A 15,693-nucleotide genomic window follows, 5' to 3' on the forward strand; every position below is an offset into this window, starting at 1 on the left:
ATCTCCTGTGGTACAGGTGAAATTAAGCTGAGTAACATTCACAGGAGTATGCAGCTATTAAGTGCCTGATCCATAATTTGAACTCGGTTTATTGTTTTTATATTCTTAAACTCGGCCGATTCTTCCCTATACTAAAAGTGGTAAATGGTACAAGTGATCAGGGTCACCCACATAGGTGATTCCTGCACCCCTGGGAGTATACTATACACAGCCTACGTGTGCTTCATATATTCAGTACCCCAGATAGATGTTAGAAATACCAGGGGTGCCAAAAAATGGATACAAGTGGACACTTTGGTCAACATTGCTCAAGCAGTAGTTCGCCGTAATCAGAAGTGTCTGGACGCTGCTGGTAACCATTTTGAGCATCTCTTGTCATTGCAGAAGTCAAACGTGACTTGTATTCATCTTTTGTTATCGGTACATACTAAGTATTAGAATTTTAACACAGTTTTCCTTGCTTAAAATGTGTATACATTTTTTTGGCACCCTCTGTATAAAGGAGCCATACCCTGAATGTATGTGTGTTGTTTATGGGTAAATCTGAGGATTGGGATATTGGGTGGATAGACGGGAAAGGAAAGGAAGAAAAGGGTAGACTTGAAAGGGCTGTTGGAACATCTGAACCAGGACATTTCATAATCAGAGGGACTCCCTCCCCATCATAAACCTTTACTGATGGCCCCGCCCAGGACCCAGGAGTGCTTTTTGGGAAGATTGACAGGGGATTCAGACAGACACCAGATTGTCTACTGAGAAATTTAAAATAGAAAATATCCAGACCTTTGGATGTATTAAATTTTAGGCATGTTAAAATATTCAACTCTTCTTTTTCTCACAGTCTTCAGTTCTCCCACTACTTTTTCATTTTCAAACCACTGACCATATTTGTTTCTGCTCTGGTGGGAAATCCACAATTTCCCCATTTGTATTTTCATCTTTAACTTTTCTGCTAGTCTAAATGAAATGAAAACATTCAGAGATTGTCACCTTAATGACAATTCTACGATTATGGACACCTGCATGACTTCCTAGCAATCAGCCCTCAAAAAGCACCAGGCAGGCTGCGTGTGGGAGCCTTCCAGTATTTCCACCAGAGAGCATTAACCCATGCACCAGAGTGCTGTCACCTCCCCCTGGTCAGGATGAGTGGACACATCACCTTCTTCCCTGAGGGAAGGTATCGAAATCCCGCTTCATAGCCCATTCCCCTCCCACTGCATAGCTGAGGTTTACTCTGGATGGACGACTGGATGGTTCCTGGGCCTGACCTAGAAGTGGGATGAGAGTCCCAACAGCGGAATGAGGGGGCATCCCTCACTCTTGTATGTGGGTGCCAGGCTGCCTCCTGGCTTGAGGGAATGGAAAGCTGACATCTTGCCGTTTTTGCAGCTTCCTGCTTGGTGGACTTGGAGAGGCCTTGCTGGTTTTCTCAGAAAGGAAAGGAGCCTAACGGCGACCACAGGAAAAGGAGGCTCCCTGGATGCCAGCTGGAGAACAGCCCCACCCACCCCCGCCCTGGGCTGCAGAGCTCCTTGCTCTTCCCTGAGAAAAGAAAGCAAAGATGGAGAGAGAACTGCATCAAGGAGAACTGTTTCTGGGGGTCTCTGCGCCACTGCAGCGGGTGCACTGTGTTATGTCTTCCACTTTGAGAGGCTCACTTGAGTCCTGCTGACTGTGCTGTTTCCCACTTGTGAAGAAACATTCAGGGGAAACCCTGCATGGCCGGGATGGCTCCACTCACCTTGACTGACATGCAGGCTTCCTCATTAAACATCCTTCACTAAACACTGCTTTCACTCCATGGTAGTGGGCCCAAGGTTTTTGGTTGCATTTTAGTTTTGCTTTGTGTTTACGTCTTTGGAGAGTCCTGGCGACGTCCTTTCCATTCTCTCACACTGATTTGTCTAGAGCCCTCGCTTACCCACTGACGAACATAGAGAAAATTCCTTGAGAGGGCTTCCACTGGGCACAGGGGCAGAGATGGGGCCTGAGGGGGAGTTCTGGGCCAAATAAGAAGCTAGCAAGGACACGGTTACTCCAGAGTAAGTGCTGAGGGCCTTCTTTGTGATTGTGTGTTGTATTGTATTGAATTCTGCACACTCTTTTTTGCCCATCATTAGGGTAACTTGGTACTAAATGATCACCAGAGGGAATTGGGTTTATAAGCACTGATGGATGTCCTCCCTGGGCAGGTAAAAACGGAGAAACAAGCATATACAATATGGATACATCCAAGTTATATTCATATTCCTTAAAGCTTTTAATCCATTTAATTCCCAGTATCTCAGAGGTTAAATCACTGAACACTGAGGTATATTTTTCAAGCCAGATTAAAAAATTGGATCCAAAGTCTAAACTTTGCTTCTATGGGAATCAAAAGAAATGAATTTTCATGAAGTGGTTATTTGACTCTGACCCCACAATGAAGGTTTAAGAAAATACTGTCAGAGACGTCATCAAAATGGCGGCGTGCGGTAAGCCTCTGTAAATCTCCCCTGGAATTTACAACTAATCAAACGACTATAACTCTACAAAGGACTCCCTGCACAGCAGACAGGCAGGATGAAGAGGCCCACTACTGAATTCACCTAAAGGTGGGCGAATTGTGCGAGCGGGGGAGGAGGGAAGGGAGAAGTGCGGAGACGGAGCCGCCCAGGAGCAGGACGCAGAGCTACCTCAGTGCTCTGAGGTCGCTGCATCCTGGAACTACCGCAGCTGCGGGAGAGGGAAGAACTCGGACTCCTAGGGCTCCGTTTATGGCCCACAAGGCTGAGGGGGCAGCATATAACATGGCTGAACCCAACGCTCACGGCAGAGACCTCGGAGCAAAGACTGAGGGAAGAAGGCTGAAAACAGTGGTTTAAGCCCTCACTGCCGAGCAGAGAACGGAAGCCTTCGGCACTGAGACTAGCCACCCCCTCCCTACTCTCCCAGAGCTCGCCCCACCCCCACCTGCGCTGTGCTAGAAGTGGAACAGTAGCAGTGTCAGATCAAAACAACAGAAAATTTGCTGTTTTGAGAACTGTGGACCGCAGACACAGATTCGCAGCCCAACTAGTTCTGGCAAAGGGGAGGGAGCTGTGGAAGCAGGACCGGCTGTGGTGGTGGTCGCCGCCATTGCTCGGGGCCACCTCTCACAACTCACCCCACCCCTGGCCCCACCTATCTGGGCGGATCCCTGCAGGAGTAAACAGAACTGCTGAAACATACGGGCTCTGAATCTGGTGCAGGAAGAGCTTTGGAATATCAAAGCTCTCTGCATACCCACATGGACACTACACCCTGTGACCCAGGTAAACTGTTATCAGAGGAGAAGCCCGTCTCCCAGGGAATCCCCGCATTGTGTGAGAAGCTGGAATAGTGCAGAGAAAACATAGCACTACCGTGTGAGAGAGAAAAAAAGGCTGCAGTTGGAGAGAAAATAAAACATTCTACCAACAAGTACTGGAAAACAAAAGAAAGACTTCCTATCAACCTGTTGCAGAAGCCACTCCTGTAGATGTCTAGGAAGAGAAATAATAAATCAGTTATTGCCAAGGCAACCAAGGCAACAAGACAGCTCAGAAAGAAAATGAAAAGTCTCCAGAAAAGGAACTTAAAAATATGGAAATATGTGATTTAAATGACAGAGAATTCAAGATTGCAGTTCTGAAAAAACTCAACGAGATGCAAGAAAACACAGAAAGGCAGTTTAATGAACTCAGAAACACAATCAAAGAACAATATGATCATTTTACAAAAGAGATTGAAATTTTAAAAAAGAACCAAATAGAATTTCTGGAGATTAAGAACTCAACAGAAGAAATGAAGAATGAAATAACCAGCTTAGGTAGTAGAGTTGACCAGATGGAGGAAAGAATCAGTGACATCGCAGATAGAAACCTGAAAATTACACGGATGGAAGAAGAAAGAGACTTGAGACTTAAAAGAAATGAAAGAACTCTACAAGAACTTTCTGACTCCATCAGAAAGAGCAATACCAGAAGGAGAAGAAAGAGAGAAGGGAACAGAGCAAATTGTCGATGAGAACTTCTCAAACTTGTGGACAGAACTGGATCCTCGAATCCAAGAAGCAAATAGAACACCTAATTACCTCAATCCCAACAGGCCTTCTCCAAGGCACATTGTATTGAAGCTGTCTAAAATCAATGACAAAGAAAGAATCCTCTAATACTAATCCTGCTCAAACTCTTCCAAAAAAATTGAAGAAGAGACAGTACTCCCTAAGTCATTTTATGAGGCCAACATTACCCTGATACCAAAACCTGGTAAGGACAACACAAAAAAAGAAAACTACAGACCAATATCTGTGATGAATACAGATGCAAAAATCCTAAACAAAATTCTAGCAAATCGAATACAACAATGCATTAAAAACATTATTCATCACGACCAAGTGGGGTTCATCCCCGGGGCACAAGGATGGTTCAACATCTGCAAGTCCATCAATGTGATACATAACATAAACAAAATAAAGGACAAAAATAATATGATTATATCAATTGATGCAGAAAAAGCATTTGACAAGATACAACATCCATTTATGATTAAAACACTTAATAAAATAGGTATAGAAGGAAAATACCTTAACATAATAAAGACCATATATGACAAACCCTCAGCTAATCTCATAATTAATGGTGAAAAACTGAAGCCCTTTTCTCTACATTCAGGAACACAACAGGGTTGTGCCCTCTCACCTCTGCTTTTCAATATAGTGTTGGAAGTCCTTGCCAGAGCAATAAGGCAAGAGAAAGAAATAAAAGGCATCCAAATTGGGAATGAAGAAGTTAAATTGTCACTCTTTGCAGATGACATGATGCTATATATAGAAAATCCTAAAGACTCCACCAAAAAGCTATTAGAAACAATCAACGAATACAGTAAAGTTGCTGGCTACAAAATCAACGTACAAAAGTCCATTGCATTCCTATATACTAACAATGAAATCTCAGAAAAAAAAATACAAAAAACAATTGCTTTTGCAATTGCAGCAAAAAGAATAAAATACCTAGGAATAAACTTAACCAAGGATGTGAAAAACCTCTATGCTGAAAACTATAAGACATTTTTAAAAGAAATTGAAGAAGACACAAAGAAATGGAAAGGCATTCCGTGCTCATGGAGTGGAAGAATCAACATAGTTAAAATGGCCATATTACCCAAAGCAATATACAGATTCAATGCAATCCCCATCAAAATCCCAATGGCATTTTTTAAAGAAATAGAACAAAAAATCATCAGATTTGTTTTGAAACACAAAAGACCCCGAATAGCCAAAGCAATCTTAAGAAAAAAGAACAATACTGGAGGTATCACACTCCCTGACTTTAGCTTGTACTACAGGGCTGCAATAATCAAAACAGCATGGTATTGGCAGAAAAACAGACACATAGACCAATGGAATAGAATTGAGAACCCAGAAATAAAACCACATAAATATGGACAGATAATTTTTGACAAAGAAGCAAAAAGCATACAATGGAGAAAAGACAGCCTCTTCCATAAATGGTGCTGGGAGAATTGGATAGCCACGTGCAAAAGAATGAAACTGGACTGCTATCTGTCACCATGTACCAAAATTAATTCAAAATGTATCAAAGACTTAAGCATAAGACCTGACACAATAAACTGCATAGAAGAAAACATAGGTACTAAACTTATGGACCTTGGGTTCAAAGAGCACTTTATGAATTTGACTCCAAAGGCAACGGAAGTAAAAGCTAAAATAAACGAATGGGACCATATGAAACTTAAAAGCTTCTGCACAGCAAAAGAAACCATCGACAAAATAAAGAGGCAACTGAATGGGAGAAGATTTTTGCAAACAGTGCCTCCGATAAGGAGCTAATATCCAAAATATGCAAGGAACTCATGTAACTCAACAACGAAAAAACAACCCAATTGAAAAATGGGCAGAGGACCTGGAGAGACATTTCTCCAAAGAGAACATACAAATGGCAAATAGACATATGAAAAAATGCTCAACATCACTATCATCAGAGAAATGCAAATCAAAACCACAATGAGATATCACCTCACCCCAGTCAGAATGGCTATCATCAACAAGACAAATAGTAACAAATGTTGGAGAGACTGTGGAGAAAAAGGAACCCTCATACACTGTTGGTGGGAATGCAGACTGGTGCAGCCGTTATGGAAGGCAGTGTGGAGGTTCCTCAAAAAAATATGAATAGAATAACCATATGACCCAGCAATTCCTCTCCTGGGTATCTACCCAAAAAATCTGAAAACATTTATCCATAAAGACATGTGTGCTCCAGTGTTCATTGCAGCTTTGTTTACGGTGGCCAAGACATGGAAACAACTAAAATGTCCTTCGATAGATGAATGGATAAAGAAGTTGGGGTATATATACACAATGGAATACTATTCGGTGGTAAGAAAAGATGACACAGGAACATTTGTGACAACATGGATGGCTCTTGAGAGTATAATGCTAAGCGAAATAAGTCAGACAGAAAAAGCAGAGAACCATATGATTTCACTGATATGTGGTATATAAGCCAAAAACAACAAAAGAACAAGGCAAACAAATGAGAAACAAAAACTCATAGACACAGACAATATTTTAGTGGTGACCAGAGGGAAAGGGGGGTGGGAGATGAGGGTAAGAGGGATCAAATATATGGTGATGGCAGGAGAACTGACTCTGGGTGGTGAACACACAATTGGATTTATAGATGATGTAATACAGAATTGTACACCTGAAATCTATGTAATTTTACTAACAATTGTCACCCCAATAAATAAATAAATAATTTTTTTTTAAAAAAGAAAATGCTGTCTAACTCCAAATATGTCTGCTCAGAATAGGTTCTTTTAATACTTTTCTACTCTGCCAGGTGTCAGTTTGGGTCGTTTTGAGATGTAGAAGGTAATGAAGTCCAGTGAGTCTTCTCCAGGGAGGAAGCCCCACCCTGCAGGCCCACCACCCACGTCATCAATGTTCTGAGAACCCCCCACCCCCCGCCCCAGCACCTGGGAAGTGAGCCTTGTCCATTTTCAGCCCTGTGAAGAATAGGGTCAGCTCAGTCAGTGGCCATTCTTTCCGCATATTTTTCTCCAACGTATTGAAAAAAGCAAAGGAAACAAATAGAAATGGATATGCATATTTGGAACTTGAGTATCTTAAATTCATTCCCTTGTCTTTTCCTGGTCTCTGTGTGTCATTTAAGGTCAAGATATTCAGAGTGGCCTTGACACACAGTTTTCATTTGCTCTTGTTCTTTATCTGGGATGTCAAACTTTCTATAGATAGAATCAATAGAAAATCTGGGTTTAGAATTTTGCTTATTTTTTTGCCCCCACAAAACTTTCTCTGTTAACTGAGGCCAGTTCTTTTCCATTTGAGGAAAGTGGCATTTGTCCAAATGTCATCTTATGCCTGTCTTTCCAAATGTCATTTATGCAAATGGAGATTCCTAAGGCTGGAAAGAACCCTGCGCAGTTAACAAGACCAGTTGCCTCTTTCCAGCGGGACTGACCGCAACCACTTTGGCTGAAAAGTTTTAGACCTTTTTTTTTAAGAATCTGTAGCAAAGGTTTTTTGTTTTTGTTTGTTTGACTTTTAAAAATCATATCCAGAGTCCATTATTTTTTAAGTCTATTTCTTACTTTGATACCAGCAAGAGGCAGAGGATAAGGCGTTTCTTCAATATACCACTCTGTCTCTTCCGCTTCCATCTCGGGCTTTTTGCTTCAAGCTTCAACCCCCTTTTATGCCAAGTTCATTTGCTCAGCTCTGAATGCACGTTGAGCCCAGAGGCCTGCAAAACTAGGGGCTGGCACAGGTTCATTGCAGTCCCCCATCTCTCTTTTTATGTGGCCCTCTGGGCCCCAAGGCCACTGGAGAGGGAATCTCCAGGTAACCCCAGTACTCACTTTTACCCAAAATGATCTGTTTGGTCACATCCTGTCTGAGTCCTGATTACCTTAGGCCTTGCAGGCCGCAAATCAAAGCCAGGGTGTTTGGGGTTTTTATTTGTACAAAGAAAGAATATGCTTTCTGTCAAGACAGGCAAGGTTTTATATGATTGTATATTATTACTATTCTGCTGTGGATGTAAGGAAAAAGAAACAATTTATTTCCTTGGTAATTTGCCTTTCTTTCTCTTCTATTCAACCCCAGCAGGAGAGTGTTGCAGAAAAGATTGTGGGGAGGAAGTTCTTGCCTTTTCAACACAGGCCCAGAATTCAATCAAAATGTAGGCCACTGAGCTCTGAACAAAGAAGGGCCACCCAACTCTTCCTTCCAGACCTGCACTGCCCAGTGGGTAACCATAGCCACGTGTGACTATTGAGCACTGAAAGGGGGTGGTTCCAAATCCAGCTGTGCTGTGAGTGTAAGTCGTACTGATTTCAAAGGCTTGGTGTTAAGACAAAAGGTGTTATGTATCATATAATAGTTTTATGTTGATTACTTGTTGAACTGATATTTTTGATATATGGGATTAAATAAAACATATCATCAAACTTAATGTCTCCTGCTTATTTCTACCTTTTTTTTTAATAAGGCTACTAGGAAATTTTCATTTCTATATTTGGCTTACCTGATGTTTCTGTCGGTCAGTGCTAATCTAGAGCAGGTCTTGTCCACTGGACCCAGAGAAGTCGCGAAGGAAAGTGGGTTGGATGTAGCTGCTGGAGTTACCAACCCAATAATAGCTAAGACCGTTTGTCATTGAGCACGTGTTGTAGGCCACGCACTGCGCAAGGTACTTCTGGTGCGTCTTGTCATTTACTCTTCCCCGTGGTGGGGCAGACAAACTTCCTCCCCGTTTTACCAAGGATATTTAGAGTTTCAGGAACCTTTCCAGGGTGACCGGCTAGGACTCGACCCCAGCTCTTTCAGACTACGTCTGTTCTTTTCAACTTCACTTTAGAGAGTTCTGTGGAGAAGGAGAAATGGAGCCCCCCAACATTTTACAGGGTGTTGTCAGTTCTCCAAGAAGTGCTTCCATGTGGAGTCCTAACATCTGTGAGGTCATTTGTGACTTTCTCCCTGGAGGCCTTGTTCCCTCCCTTCCCCCGAAGGGCCGGGGCTGTGGCCCGAGTCCCAGCTGCCTTCCCAGAGTGTCCCCGTCCCTCCCAGCAGCCTCCTCCCTCGAGTTGTGCCTGTGATCCACTCTGCATGGGGTTGGAGCAACGAGGAGCTCTTTGGGAATGGCACTGCCCTCACCTGCAGTAGAACTGTAAATGTTTCCGGAACAACCAGCCACTGTTGAATTCTCAGGCCTGGTTTTTCAGGGATTGGCATGTTCAGATAGCTGAGGAGCTTCAAAGTTGAAGGAGCCTGGGCAACAGTGACGGAGAGAACACTCTTCTCTTTGCTGGGTCTACAGGCCTCAAAAAAGAAGTTCAATCACAGATTTGGATGAAACAAGAAGCATGTAAGAATACAATGTGTGGTTGATGCTTGGAACATGATATCTTTCTTGAGCAGCTGCCTTGGACAAAGCATTGGAATAGAATATGAAATCAGCTGGAGGTTCAAGCGGTTGGGACTTTTTGGGGTCGATGGTCCTTTGATCCTTGTTCCATGGAAAGCCAGTCACAGATGCGAGGTTTGTGGGCTTCTCCTAGCTCCACCCAGCATCCTTGGCTTGAGGTTCTGTCCCTCAAGCCAACACAGAGGGAGGCATGGTGGTTTGTCCCCAAAGATGCCCCACCTCCACCCCAATGGTATTCACGCCCCTGTGTGGTTCCTGTCCCTTTCTCCTGAATCTGGGCTGGCTTTGTGTCTTGCTTGTTGCCAGTCGGATATAGCAGAAGCGATGCTACATGACTTCCGAGGCCAGGTCAAAAGCAGTCATGCTACATCTGCCCTGGTTTTCTGGAATAGTCTCTGTGAGCCCCAGGATGCTGTGTAGAAGTCTGACAAACCCAGAGGCTACTGTGCTGGAGACACCAGGTGTAGGCGCTCCAGGAGATGGTCCCCTCTGAGCACAGCCTTTTAGCCATCCCAACACACCACCAGACCTGTGAGGGAAGCTCTCCTGGACCCTGAAGACCACCCCATTGGGCAGCTGAATACCATCAAGTGTACCTCAGTCAGTGCCACATGGGGCAGAAGAATCATCCAGCTAAGTAGTGCCTGCCTGAATTCCTGACCACAAAGTCACAGTAAAATTGTTTTAAGCCACTAGGTTTGGGGAGAATTTGTACACAGCAACAGGTAATAAAGCAGAGGCCCTCGAATGCTGTTTCTTTCAGGTGGATCCAAGCTGATGATTCCAAGCCCCTTCCCTGAATAGACCCTTGCTCCAGGAGCCAGTCTCAGCTCCAGGAGCCAGTCTCAGCTCCAGGAGGGCCCCAGCTGACTGCTCAGGGCTTGCCCAGACCCCAACTAAAGGGCACGATCTGTACCCTTGGGTCAAAGTACCTTATTCATTCATTCCAAAGATATTGAGAACCCGCTGTCTGCAGGCTCTGTTTTGGGTTCTGCCATGAACAAGACAAGCCCTCATGAAACTGGCTTTCTAGTGGTGGAGACAGATAATAAAGAAGTAAATAATAGAATTTCAGAGAGCGTTAAGGGCTTTTAAGAAAATAAAGCCAAGAAGGGAAACACAGACTCTTCTGAGCATCTGATGAAAGGTAAGGAATTTATTTTCCAAAATGTACAGTATCTCTCTCTCTCTCTCTCTCTCTCTCTCTCTCTCTCTCTCTCACACACACACACACACACACACACACACACACACACACACACAGAGTAGCATGTAGCCGGGAGGATTTATTCTCTCTAAAGTCTGTCTATTAAACTTCTAGGGGCATGGATTCCAGGTTAAAAACCCTCTGGGGACACAGTGTGAAGTCAAGGACCCCCACAGGCGGAATGTGCTACCCCCTCTCCTCACTGGTTCTGGAATTGGCAGGTCAGCCAGGTAACGAACCGGCCATGTGCCCCCATAGAAGTCTTGGCCCTGCCTGTGAGATGCTCTCTGTCTGGTGAAGACTTGACAATGGACTTCATGGTTAACTTCAAGGGCGTGACACACACGATAGGGGCCTGAGGAAACGCCAGGAGGGAGAAGTCCCTTTCAGCTGTGTGGCTCCGCACTGAGGGCTGTACAGTGTTATTTGAAGTGTTTCATTCCTGTGCATCTCATTTAATTCTCACAAGAAGCCTCTGGTGGAGGAATCACTGGCCTCATTCGCTGCGAAGGCAGGCAGACACAGGTAACTAGCCAAGGACCTCAGGTAACTTCCCTGAGGTCCTAGGCTAGTTCGAGGGGCAGGAGAATTTGAAGGAGGCTGTCTGACCACACAGCCCTGCCTCTCAGCTCCCATGGTGGTCTGCCCTCCCCACGCAAGTGGACAGGGAACTCAAATGAGCAGAGTCAGAGGTTGGGAAGTCTGGCCGTGGTCAGGGAGTGACTGTCGGAGTGGCAAAGCCAAAGCCTGTGAGAAGCCGGGAGGTAGGTTGGGCCACCCCAGGCTGTGACTTGAACGCTGGGATGGGAAATAACGTTTGTGGGTTCCCGTGATGCTCCAGACAGGGTGCAGGTGACTCCCACGTGTTCTGTCATCTACACTTTACACCTCTAGTGGTCCTGCTTATAGATGAGGCCTCCTAAACCCTGGCAGGACGGGAGACCTCCCCTAGCTTACCACACCTAAGCCACGATTCCAAAGTCATCTTCACAACCCATCTGCCCTGGCCCCTCCACATGTGATAGGTTGTCTGTGGACGTTGCCTGCCCACCTCACAACCCCCCACCCACATCACTGGTTTAGAGCAAACCCAAGGAACCAACCCCCCACTGGTGGCCCTCGTGCAGGTCCCAGGGCAGTGTTGGCTGGGTGTTGGCTGCCTGCAGGGCTGCTCCCGTGTCCTCTGAAATGGGCAGTGAACCCCTGGGAAGGGCAAACCCTTTACAGAGCTTGCACAAGGCTTCCTCTGTTCTGGAAACATTTCAGAGACGGCAGACTTCCCGTGCTCTGTGGTGAAATGAGGGATTCTTTGCTCCTGCTGTGAGTTGATTTTTCAGTGGCCTGACCTGCAGTGGCTTGCCCTTAGTAAAACAAACAGTGGCGTGTAAGCCTTCATCCAGTTCCATCCTGGGTCCACTTGTTAGGGGTCTGAAGGACCTGCCCCGCCCCCAGCATCCCCCAGCTCCCCTCCCTTGGCAGCTGAGGGTAGAATCCCACGTAAACAACTGCCTAGCCAAAAGGATCATTTGAGTCATTTATTTCCCATTCTCTGTGTGAAAAAGCCCACAGGGCTGGCGAAGGCTTTACACCCATTGTCTTCACACCATCATTCTCAGTGAACCTCAGCAAGAGCAGCAGAGCCCTTGGAAATCGGGGGACTTAGTCCAGGCACCATTCCCAGGCCAGAGATTTGCCTGACAAGTACAAGTTAAGGGGGTCTGTTTAGTGTAAAAGGCTTTGAGTCAGAGATAGAACCCCAGCTTCTGTCTCAGGCTGTCTGGTCACCTGGGCAAGTGATATCAATCACGCCTTCATTTAGCTCCTCGTCCCTGCACTGAGCACTCACACACATACTGAATGCCCACTGGCGCCAGCCTCTGTTTGCTCCAGCAGAGCAAACCTGCTGTCCTAACGAAGCCAGCCACCCTGTTGCCGGAACTGAGGCCTGGCTCTTCCAACAGGTGAGGCTGTAGACAGAATCTGCATCCTTGAGAGAAGCTGGAACCCCCTTGTACTGGCAGGAGCAGCTGTGGCAGGAGTGGCTCTTGTGACTTTCTATGTGACTGTGGACATAGAGCAAATACATATTCCCTGTTCTCAGGGAGGCCGAGTCTACAAGAAGACCCACAGACTGAAATTTAAAATAAATAAATAAATAAATAACAGCTTTACTGAGCTATAATTCACATGCCTTAAAATGCACCCAATTAAAATATACAATTTTATGATTCACAGAGCTCCGCAACAATTACCACTATCTAATTTTAGAACATTTGCATTCCCCACCCACCCCCCACCCCAAAATAAACCCCATCATTCCTCTCTCCCCAGCTCCTGCTGACCCCGGCCATCCACTTTCTCTGCCTACACGTTTGCCTGCCTGGAGACTTGGTAGGAACAGGATCATGCAATATGTGACCTTTTGTGTCGGAGTCGGGTTTTTAAGTCATTCATGTAATTCTAGCAAAAGCTGCCTTCCCTAGCAGCCAAATCTCTGCCTGGGGGGGTGGGGAGGGGGGGTAGGAGTCCTGAGCATGAGGCATGGAAAACTGGGGGTGGGAAGGAGGGAGCCTGGGTACCTGGAAGTAGGTGAGGAAGCTCCAGAGAGAGGCAGTGGAAAGGGGTGTGGTCAACACTCTTCCAGAGCCCTGGTGGCCGGGTTTAAGGTTTATTTTTCAGCCAATCATCTATATGATCCTCAGGCCTTCAGTAAAGTCTGTTATGTATAACAGCCTGGTGTCGGCTGTACTGTGGGGAATAAAAGGTCTGGCTCCCTCATTTGTGGTGAAGTTGAATGGGTGAGAGGTGTGTTCACCACTTCAAGTGTTCAGCTCCCAGCAACTGTCCTCTTCTCACTGAGGATCTTAAAGGTACAACTGAGCCAAACCCATGCATTATATTTGTGTGTGTGTTTACTTATCTATTCTAAGTAACACACCGTCTCCCAGGAGGAAGGCAAAAGCAAACGTGGCCGTTAGAAGAGTTTGCACTCCCACAGGTCAGAGTCACACACACACACGTGACGATGAGGACAGGGACCACAGCCATCTTAAAGTTCCCAGCCACAGCCCTGACAGCCCTGGTCTCACAGTGGAGGCCTATTTGTAACCTCACGTCTGGGTGTGGGGACCAGACCCTATGGATGGAGGGTCTAGGCTAGCCATCTGCCTGTGTTGGGCGTGCTTCCCACCTCTGCAGCCCACCCCACACCCATCCCAGCTGCAGCCCATGTGTCGCCCCTGCAGGCTCACCATGGGCCCATCTTCCCCCAGTGGAGCCCTGAGGCTCATCTCCAGGACCCTGGTACAGAGGTAGCCAATTGCTTACCCAATATACGTTTCCTCTTCTTCCCAAATGTTTTCTCTGCTAGGGCTGCAGTAACAAAGTACCACAGACTGAGTGGCTTAAACAACAGAAATTTATTTTCTCACTGTTCTGGAGGCTCGAAGTCTGAGATCAAGGTGTCGGGGGTTGGTTCCTTCTGAGGGCTGAGAGGGAAGGATCCGATCAGAACTCTTCCCTGTGTCTCCTCACATGGTCTCCCTCTATGCACATCTCTGTGTCCAAATTCCCCCTTTTTGTAAGCACACCAGTCACACTGGATTACAGCCCACCGTCGCAAACTCATTTTAACTTGATGACCTCCTGTTTCTTTCTTGGATTGAGGCTATGGTAGCTGGAGTTCAAGCATCCATCTTGGGCCTTGAGATATCCTTGAAGTTGGAAGCTGTGTCCTAAGGATAGTGGAGCAGCAGCTAGAAGGAACCTATGTCTTTGATGAGACGATGTAGCCACCATGCCAGCAACAGGCTGCCCACCTGCAACCTTCTTAAATGAGAGAAGATAATAAAGTTCTCCTTTATTATTTCTAGTCTCTGTTACTAACAGCCAAAGGCAACCCTAACAGAAACAGCCAACAAGGAGCCAGTGTGGTGCAGTGGGAAAGGCATGTACTAATACTTTGGGGCAAGACAAATCTGACCGAGTCCCCCTCCCCCATTCTCTTTATACACAGTGTCCCAGAGCATCGCTACTTGTCTGTCCTCCCTGCTACATTGTAAGCTCCTTAAAGGCAGGGTCCGTGTCAGATTATCTTTGTTTCCTCGTGCCTCACACAGAGCCTGCACATACAAGGTGCTCAGTGACGGTTGACCTGAATTAATTTTAAATCCTCTGTACTTATCAGTTCTGTGGTTTTTAGACTCTGAGTCTTAATTTCCTTATTGATTAAAAATGGAGGTTATAATACCAGGACTGTTGTAAAGACAAAACAATTACATGTATAGCATTTAGCACAATGCCTAGAACGTGTTGGATACCCAAGTAACGGTGGCTATTTTAGTATTATGACTACATTTTCTAGTAAATCCTTGTTCTAGTTCTGGTGTGACGCTCCACTTACTTCTGACAACCAGGCTTTTGCTTTCTCCTAAGACTAAGTCTCTGACTTACACACATTATAGTCAGTGGGTTCTCGTCTTATTCTTTGCCTTCGTTCAGTCCTGAGAACCTCATCGGTACATGAGTCCTTAGGTTGCCTGGGTTCCAATTCTGGCACCTTCCAGTCTGTCCCTTCCAGTGCACGTAAGCCTTCCATGGTCAGCCAGGTTACCAGCTAAGTCAGGATACAGGGAGCATAGAGGTGAGGAGTGGGCTTTACATTCTGCCCAAGGGTCTTGGTGAGTAGAAGAGTGTCTTCCCATGAAGAGAGTAGGGAGTCAGTTGCAAAGATGCCCAATGTTCCACTTTCCTGGTGCCCATGCCATTTGCAATATGATAGAGCCATTTCCCCACGGTCTGGGCCAGACTTGTTACTTGTTTTGGCTAGTAAAGGCCGTGGAAGTGACACTGACAATTTTGAGCTAAGGCCTTAAGAAGATTTGTACGCTTCCACTTGTTCTCTTGGACTTCTCCTCTGAGCCCTCTTCTTGACTAGGCTCTGTCCTTGGCCTGCTGAGCTGAGCTCAGCAAGATTCTTGTCGAGCCAGTTTAGCAAGACTCCCCTTCAAC

General features: G+C 45.7%; 1 protein-coding gene across 8 annotated transcripts in view; it reads left to right on the forward strand.

The window, feature by feature from the left end:
* TMEM241 (transmembrane protein 241) overlaps nt 1-8,470 on the forward strand; it is a 111,262-nt gene extending 102,792 nt beyond the window's left edge. For 4 of the 8 annotated variants that reach the window (XM_074340233.1, XM_074340235.1, XM_074340236.1 and 1 more), the window contains one exon: nt 1,393-3,464. In XM_074340233.1, coding sequence (XP_074196334.1) covers nt 1,393-1,665 — 273 coding nt within the window. In that variant the 3' untranslated portion in view covers nt 1,666-3,464. Of the gene's footprint in view, nt 1-1,392; nt 3,465-8,155 lie in introns of those variants that run through there. The other 4 variants (XR_012498781.1, XR_012498782.1, XM_074340237.1 and 1 more) reach the window with 4 other exon arrangements.
* The last annotated feature ends 7,223 nt before the right edge of the window (nt 8,471-15,693 follow it).

The sequence above is a fragment of the Rhinolophus sinicus genome, linkage group LG09 (genome assembly GCF_036562045.2).
Source record: "Rhinolophus sinicus isolate RSC01 linkage group LG09, ASM3656204v1, whole genome shotgun sequence".
NCBI lineage: Eukaryota > Metazoa > Chordata > Mammalia > Chiroptera > Rhinolophidae > Rhinolophus > Rhinolophus sinicus.